General features: G+C 40.7%; 1 protein-coding gene across 1 annotated transcript in view; it reads right to left on the minus strand.

The window, feature by feature from the left end:
* The window catches only part of GTF3C3 (general transcription factor IIIC, polypeptide 3, 102kDa), a 17772-nt gene extending 8718 nt beyond the window's left edge, over positions 1-9054 (minus strand). Inside the window, 9 exon segments of the mRNA XM_009084425.1 lie at positions 1548-1620; positions 3258-3405; positions 4607-4636; positions 4638-4767; positions 5033-5224; positions 5750-5873; positions 6266-6459; positions 8004-8099; positions 8931-9054. Of these exon segments, the coding sequence (XP_009082673.1) occupies positions 1548-1620; positions 3258-3405; positions 4607-4636; positions 4638-4767; positions 5033-5224; positions 5750-5873; positions 6266-6459; positions 8004-8099; positions 8931-9054 (1111 nt within the window).
* Between the last annotated feature and the right edge of the window lie 42 nt (positions 9055-9096).

The following is a 9096-nucleotide window of genomic DNA, read 5'->3' on the forward strand; positions in this document are numbered from 1 at the left end:
ATGCCGACAACAGACATCAAAGGGTGATTGCTATAACCTGAGAAAACTGATTTTCAACATAAGGCTTCCCTGTTCCCTCCTACATCCTCATTCCAGTACTGCAAACCACAACATGCAGATTAATTCATCCTTCTCTGAACACCACAATGCCCAGCACCTACTGATAAATTCCTACAGAAAATATTTCTTTTCTAAGCGGGTGAGCCCTGGGGGAATACTTCTGGCTTTGCTGGCTGGCTGGGTTGGAAGGAAGTTCTGAGTAAGGAAGACAGTATAAAAGAAACCTTTTCTGGATGAAGCTTTGTTTCTCTGCTATTAGAAATCTCCCAAGCTGATTCCTGAGCATATGATCAGTTCATAGACTTGTAAGAAATTATAAAAGTAGTCACGTACCTGGAGCACTGGGTGCAGCAACTGGATGGCTTTGGGTGTCAGTCACTGCCTCTTGACTTTCCTGGGTTTCTGTCACTGCCCCTATATTTTTTTAAAAAAGATACACACATTAACCAGTCACAGCAGCCAATCCAAAAGTTAGTTACTTGTGAATCAATAATCAATTGGTAGCTTACTCTGAAAAGGGGATTGGGGTTTTTTCTGTTTGTTTTAGTATTGTTGTTGGAGTTTATTTGGGGGTTTTGGTACTTTTTTTCAGGACAGAGAGCAGAAAGCAGTCAAAAAAGGTTAAAAAGCAACAGAGGGTGGAGAAGCAAGCTCTTGGGTAGTTGAAGGTAGTTGTCTTAAGCACACACCAGGTAACTTGGCAACACTGTGTTGTAATTCCTAGAGTCATTACATTTTTGCTTCTTATAAGTCATTTGCTAAAACTCAATCAGGACAGTTGTTCATAAATCAACTGCATTTTTACCTGGCCTATGAAAGCAAAAAGAGAAAAGAAGGATTTTACACCTGCATTGGCTTTGGACCTGATGGCTGAAACAACCAACTAGTTTAATCAAGGAACATGACTGCATTTCTGCTTATGGAGTTGGTGTGCTGTGTTTGTTCTGCAGCCCAGACAAACATTTGCAGCATAAAGCAATGCCTTCATAAAGCAGGTTTCTCAAAGACAACCAACTTTATTAAATTACAAGCTAATATCCCTAGTTTGCTATACACCAAAACACTTACATGCTTAATAGCAGAAGAAGGGTTTGTGAAGAACATTAGCCTCAGGTCAAAGGTTGATATTCTTGAGTATAGATGCCACTAAGCTTATTTTTGGGGTTTTTTTTTAGCAGCTATTTAGCTGGCAGAAATAACTGGCCTGATGTAAACACTCAGAGGAATGCTTAGAACTTTAAAGGGCCTCCAGTTGCCTGGAGAGCAGTCCTTGTCTTTAGTGAGTCAGCAGAGCTGACTGGACACCAGAATAACTTCTTATGGAAAGCTGAGGTCATGCCATGTAATTCATGAAGAGCACTGACAAGTTACCAAAGAGAAAAACCTGTCAATATGCAGCAAAATACACCCATGGGTTGAACAGGTAGTGGAAAGATGTCATATCAGATGAACAGCAGGGTCACACTAACCCTCTGAGAGCTACTTACCCTGTTCCTTCTCAGTTGGACTTTTTTCTGCTATGTTTTTTTCAAGGACAATTCCTGTAAAATCTGTAATAACCTGAAACAGATAAATAACTTGGATGATTTTAAAGGATATGTGGAGTTACCAGCCTGCATGGCAGCTGTATTAGACATCTCAAAAGTTATCAGAAGAAAAGCTGCATTCATTTCACATCGGGTTAACTGACTAGTATTGAGTTTGATCACGATGTCTTTGTTCACTACTTTTGGACTACCTGGATGATCCTATCAGCTGCTCTTTAGCAAATACAGCAGTTACTTTCATCACAACTAGAAAAGAGTTTAACCTTTATAGTTTCTTTTAATGCCTTTTGGAAGACTGGAAAACAAAGCTAAGCTCCAGGTAAACAGCTAGGCTGTCCACAGATCTTTCCAAAGTGCTCCAAAGGATTCCTCAGCCAAATACATTGCAAGGAAAGCATCTCAGTTAAAAGCAATAAGTAAATAAAATTCACAGCTGCATACAGACATTTTACAACAGCCCTGGTCATACATTTAATAAACCCCAATAAAACTAGTATCGTTCAATAGAACAGCCAATTAAAACACCCCAGAAGCCAAAGAAAGGCAATTCAAGACAGTCACTTGCCAGTGGGGAACTGCAAGGGGGGAAGTGCACAGGTGTAAAAGACATTGGTCTAAGACCCAATGTATTTTGTTCATGAATTGTGGATGACTGTATTGAGACAGTCATTTTTTAAAGGCTCAGTTTAGCAGCTCAAATACAGTTCCAGCTATCCCTGGATGGGAAAAACCACCACAGGAATAGACCCAAGGAGAATCTTCAAGAACAGGGGAACTGTTCCGTGATTACAATTCTACTGTATTAATAAATCCGGTAGCTAAATACTGTGTATGTAAAACTGACTGATTTTTAAAATGGGAAGAAGTACAGAGAAGGGTCAGAGAACCTATTTGCAGGCTCATGATGCTGCGCTTTAAAACTAAAATCCTAAGGAGGAAAAAAACCCACCAAAGTAATTTAATATCAGCAAATAAGGATGTTCACGAAAATAAAGTCCCAAATTATAGTGTCTCCAATCTATATTGGAAAGTATGACAATGGCCAGATACTAAAGTCTTTCCACTCAAAGCCAGTCCAAATCAACTCAGAAATATGCCTCAAAAGTGAGGGTTAAAAACTGCTAGAAGAAATTTGGAACAGATAAGCAATCTTCTCCAATTTCTGATGCCTCTGAGACAAGATGTATTGCATTTCTGGAATGTATGCTTGGTGCTTAATGCATAAATTATTAGTTGTAGCACAAGTGTGCCAAATAGAGCACAGTGGTCAGCATTTGAACCATCAGACCATTCAGTGTAACTAATTTAACCTCCAACTTGGAGAAAAATCTTTGCTGATATTACTCACAAAACCAGCTCAAAGGTCATCTCTGGCCACTAAGATTATGGCCACTATGGAGAAGGAGAGGAAGGATCTCAAAATTTTAAACCTCAAACAGCATACAAGTCTATCAGCCCCCAACTTATTACATCAAGCCATTAACTTAAAGGCTAACTACTACAGAACTAATAGAAAGCAATCTGTATCTGACCAGCTCTGTTACTACAGAAACACGACCATATATAAGCACTGTAGGAACACAAACTGTCCATTCTGACTGGCAAAGAGGTGCAGACCATGACACAGAAATGCATTTAAACTCCCCATACCGCCAAAGCTTTGTCATACTGCTTGGAAGAAATGTATAGTTCAGCTGCAATGTTAACATCTTCCATGGAGACAAGGCTCTGGTGTTTGGTGAAGGCCTCTTCTACTATCTCAATAGCAGAAGTCACATCATTGGCTTCGTAGTAACTCCTATAAAACACACATATGAGATACTATGTATTTGAGATAACTGACAATATGTACTTTGAACAGTAGCAAAAGGATTTTCATATTTCTTGTATTTTTGCCTATTAGCAAATATTTTCGTTAGCAGGAGTAAGTAAGAAAAGACAGTGAGAAAGGACATGGTTTTCCTTTCCTTACAACTGTTGACAATTTTTACATATTTTAAATAGTCACAAGTTTTTTCTCCCCTAGGAGAAAAACTCCAGTTAGGTTAGGACATAACTGGAGTTTTCACCATGGTCTCCCCCCACCCGAAGCCACGCTTCAATAATGTGCCACATTAACCTGGTTTCAGAAAAACTTACAATAATAATATTGTTGTAATACACATCTTTGCAAGATCAAAAGACCTAAACTGTTTTCAAACACGGCAATAACAGCTTTCTAAAAGTTATGCACAAGAAATCTGAGATACAAAGTGGTTAATAACTTACTACAAACTTCTGTAAGAGCTACTCACTTTGAGCACAAGTCTTGTCTGTCTCAGCCAAGCTTCTATGACTTGCTCAGCTCTCATTAGCAGAACAAGGGAAGAGACATATTTCTGCTTGCTCCAGAAATTAATCACAAATGACACAAACTACATCCTGTTGCAGATTTTGATTTCTGACTGAATGCTTTGTTTCATTCAGATTTGCTGGCACCAAGTTTCCAGGTCTCTAGTGACTTTATATAGATTAAACATGTACTGTATTTGTATAGAATTCTACACTACTGGCATTTATCTGGTAATCAGTATTAGCATTTTATTCTCTAAGAGAATGAAACACTTCTGCATTGATCCTAAACAGAGTAATTGCCACATTTCAGGCTCTGGAAACATCACAATGGTGATGGTGGTGAGACACTGGCACAGGTTGCCCCAACCCTGGCAGTGTTCAAAGCCAGGTTGGATAAAGCCTTGAGCAACCTGCTCTGGTGGGAGGTGTCCCTACCCAGGGCAGGGAGTTGGACTGGATGATCTCTGCAGTCTATTTCAACCCCCAAATACACTATGAAACATACTATGGAACACAAGGGTTGGGGGATGAATGCTTGTGGGGGTTGCCCTCAGCAAAAAAAACCTGCCTTCCTTGATTTCAGCTACACACCCAGCTTGAATCAGCTGTAGAACTTATTGGGAACCTCTGGCAAACCAAATGCAGTATTTCCAAACCCAGCTTACTTTGCCATGTCCCTAGCCAGCTGCATGAACCCCATCCGAGGGGGACAGGAGATTGAGCACGCGCCTGTAGCCGTCCATGGCCATCTTGTGCTCCCCCAGCTGCTCGTACAGGCTGGACCTCTCCCACAGGTAACGCACGTTGGTGGGGTCATACTTCAGAGCTGCCAGAAGAAGCCAGAGCATGTTAGCAGCCTAGTTTAGGAAAAGGCACCAATGGATTTCCCTGCTGGATGTTAACAGACACGCACAAGGCTTTTGTGTGGACATCCTATATTACAGATCCATTCATCTTTCACCGAAGTCCAGACAGAGGTACCACAGCCTTAGCACACTGAAGCAAACTGAATTAAAAAGCAGAAGATAACTAACGGATTGCCATCAGCACCCAACATTCATTTTCACCTATTAAAATGGTGGCTACACTACCTTTGGTGTAGCAGAAAACAGCCTGTTTAATATTGTCCTGTTCCAGGGACATTTCTGCTAGTCTAACCCATTCCTCGGTGTCACTAGGATTTAAGTGAGCTGCAATCAGTTCAAACTGTAGTGACTTCTCCATATCACCCTGGTCTTCATAGATCATGGCAAGAGTGGAAAACGGTTCGTGAGCAAGAGGAGCTGTGAAAAGACAAAAAGAATGACTAAGATCTACTGTTTGAAAACCACCTTGGAAACAAGTAATTTGTCTTTCTCAAACAACAGATATTAGAATTACATGAAACATCCAAATTGTTTTGTTTAAATTCAGAAAAACCTTTGCAGACATGTTTTGAATTCCTTTTTATAAATTATTACACAGCCTGGCTGAATCTAGCAATAACCATCAATAGCATTAGGCACTGAATATGCTATAGATGATACACAGGAAGTCCTGCTGATGTTTTTATGTTGGCTCTGCAAAGACAGTAAAAGCAAACTGTGTAAAGTCAAGCAAAGGCCTCTGCAGAACTGGGGTGCAAATTTCTTTTTATATGCAAAACAATAAAGGAAATGCATTACATAGTCTTAATTCCATACTACTTGTACACTGACTTTCCTTGTAGAGATGGTTGTCACTTTCAGTGAAGCGACACTGAATTCTCCTCATGCACATGGAGACTTCAACCCACCCTTAAAGCCCCAAAGTCCTACCATGTAACATACCTTGCCTAATGATTTCCATGCACATCAGAATAGCTTCCTCACGCTCTCCTCGAGCAAACTTGATGTTGGCCTCTCCCATCAGGCCCCTCAAGGCACGAGGAAGTTTGCTGCGAGGTCTTTTCTCCTGCATGGAAAAGGCATATTATTTCTGCCAGGTTTTACCCTATTCAGGAGACATCAGTCACACCTGTGCTTAACACAACCTAATAACAAGCTAAGTACTAGCAATGTGACTGACCAAAAGATTTGCTAGTTTTCATAGCTGACAGAGTAACTCTGATACCTAACGCAAACACAGTCCAGTCAAGGCTGGAAAATTTGGTTTCATTATTTTTGCAGATTTTCAAACAGTAATACACAGTAATTATTATACCAAGACAGCATAACAAACATCAGCAGAAGTACCCCCCACAGAATTATTTTCATGCAAGTTTCTCAGCAAGTGGCTAAAATCACACAAACTGACATGTACGGTCAGGAGACACAGGAGAGTTACATGAAAGTTTAAATACTTGCTTTCATCATTTTCTTGGTCTCTCGATTAAGCACCATCTCCAAAACAAAGACATCTCCAGCTGTGGGCTGCTCAGTAGTTTCTTCTCCCTCTTCTTCTTCCTCTTCCTCTTCCTCCTCCTCCTCCTCTTCATTTTCCCCAAGCATGGATGCAAAGACCCGGTGTACAGATTTACTGACGCCATCTGAAGTTTCTCCTGGTTGAGAATTAGAAAAGGTCCATGATATAATCAAGAGTCCACACTGCTTATCAGGACAAGGGCAGAGCAAACTGTGGCCCACTTGAAGCAGCTATTCCATAAGAATGCTGCTTGCAGAAATGCAGAAAAACTATCAGCAATCTCTGTGGTTTTAAACCTCTGCATTACTCACCAGCAGCGCTCAGTACTCCCCAGCCTCTATCATTTTTGGGATGTCTGAAATGAAAGCATGGAGGAACACACAGAACAAAGCAACAGTTTACTCAACATTTCTCTCAGTCCACCCAAGAGAAGCACAATAAGCAATTTTCAAGCACTGAGCTGGCTGGAATGAAGCTGAAGAGGCTGTGAGTAGACAATTCTGCTACAAAGCAATGCAGCAACCAATTTTTAGGAGTCATTTAAAACAAGATCCTGTAACTATTCCATCCGTGATGAGACTACTTCAACATGTGTAAATGCAAAATCTGAATTATTAACATTTCTTCAGAAGAGTAACTAAATTCTTTAAAATCAATCAGAAAATGGTGCTATATACTCTGAATAGATATGCTTAAAGCATATAATTTTTAAAATTTTCACATTTTTTTACTTACAGCTTTTCATTATGAAGCTAAAATTAACCCAGGGTTATAACTGTCCCACAAATCTACACCTGTGCACAACATCCAAATGTGTTCAAAGGTCTCAGTTGGGGGATTGGGCATCTAAAGATTTGATAAAAGAATAATCACAGTATCAACTCAGGACTGAAATATAAATCTATCATGTACTGCTTATATACAAGAGGGAACTGGGGACTACATCTGAGTTTGTGGTTGTGTTTTTCATTGTTTTCTGACTTGGATATGTTTGATTATTTTTATTCTGACTTGGATATTCAGAATTTTTCCCTTCCTCCCTCTAAGATAACCTAATTATTAATTTAATTTCTTTTTTATTTCAGCCTCCTTTGGCTACAGGACTCATCTGAAGACTGTAGCAGATTAGATCTGAAGACTTGTGTATAAAAAATGATTTAAACAAAGTTCTTTTCTAACCTTTTTCTTCTGAATATCCTAAGTCTGATTCTAATAGCACCTCTTTAAAGTGTGGTAAGTGTTATCAATGCTTCCTTGATTCTGACTGCTCTGTGTTACATCCAGCAGAAAACAAGGTGAGGAATAAATGTAGGCACTCTGAAAAGACCAAAGGATAACTGAGCTAAAGAAAAAAAGCCTCAAAGAAAAAAAAGAAACTACTATTTATAGCTGGTTTATTTCACTTTGGATGACAACAGGGGAAGGCAACACTGACAAAGAACCAAATACTCTGGAAACAGTCAAGTCTCAGCAACAGACTAGCAAAGACAGGAATATGACAAAAATCAACACAAAACAGATGAAACTTTGAGATAAGCTGAAAAGTTCAATTTATTTGGAACTGTGCGGTTAGAAGCCAAAAGGGGGGAAATGGAGCCAGATATTTACAAAATGTCAGTTACCAAAAAGCAAATGCTTTCAATGATTTTTTTAAGCAGGAATTACTGTGTTAACATATACCTTCGGTTTCATCCTGGCTTTGGGATTTTCCAGTTGCTTTTCTGGATGAAGATGGAGCCTCTACATCTTCCTCATTTTCCTCAGCAGATGCATTTTCTCCATCCTGCACACACCAACAATATTAATTATCAGCTTTATAACATACCTCCTTCTTCTTTCCCCAAACATTTAGACCACAGGTTTCACCAGTCTTTGCACTGCTAGTGGACCAGGAGGAGCAAGCACTGTATTTTTAAGCAAACAAAACCCAGCAAAAATTGCTTTCAAGGCAGTTATATTCTTATCGATGTGAGGTGACTCAGATGGTGACTCTTCACGTGTCTTTTGACTGAAGAGACTAGTCCACTGCTTACCTGCATTACAGTGAGGTAAGATGACCTGGCCGACTGTATTATAAATAAAAACCAGTTACAAATGTGTGACAAATCCTTCCAGCAGCCTGCCTTTTTAAACACAAAATGAGAAAGCAAAACTGCACTCGTTAATCCAGTAGGAATGTCGCCCTGGGATAACATTTGTCCTCCCGTGACAGCCAAGCTCTACTGAATTTGCTCTCTGGATATACATAAATTCAGTTGAATTTTGACACGAAAATGGCAAAGGTAAACTGGGACACAAATTATACAGATTTTTCAGTTAATACCACCACCTGCACACTTTTAGACACAAAGCTGAATCTCCCTGTACTTACTGCAGCCAAGAAACTGATGACCACGAGAAGCCAAACAGCATCTCCCGCTCGGCTCTCCCACAGCAGGCATGGGGGACGGGGGGAGGGGGAGGCAGCAACATGCACCGGATAACTTTATACCGAAACCTGCTCATTTCTCCAACCGAAAGCTCATTACAGGAGGGTAATTAGCGTTCGCCAGGGCTCAAGCTACACTGGCAGGAGCCAGAGCGCTGCCCAAAGCAAAAAAAACACGCGCCTCGGTGGGAGGGCCCGCCCCACCTCCGCGCGGCCCTTGCGTTCCTCCCGCCGCTGCTCGAACTCCTCGAAGGAGATCTTCCCCTCCAGGTAGTCGATGAGCTCGGGGCTGAAGCCCGACATGGCGCGGCCGGACAGCAGGGCCGGGCGGACCCGGTCCGTCCC

This window comes from Acanthisitta chloris, unplaced genomic scaffold (genome assembly GCF_000695815.1).
Source record: "Acanthisitta chloris isolate BGI_N310 unplaced genomic scaffold, ASM69581v1 scaffold24980, whole genome shotgun sequence".
NCBI classification, from domain to species: Eukaryota; Metazoa; Chordata; class Aves; order Passeriformes; family Acanthisittidae; genus Acanthisitta; species Acanthisitta chloris.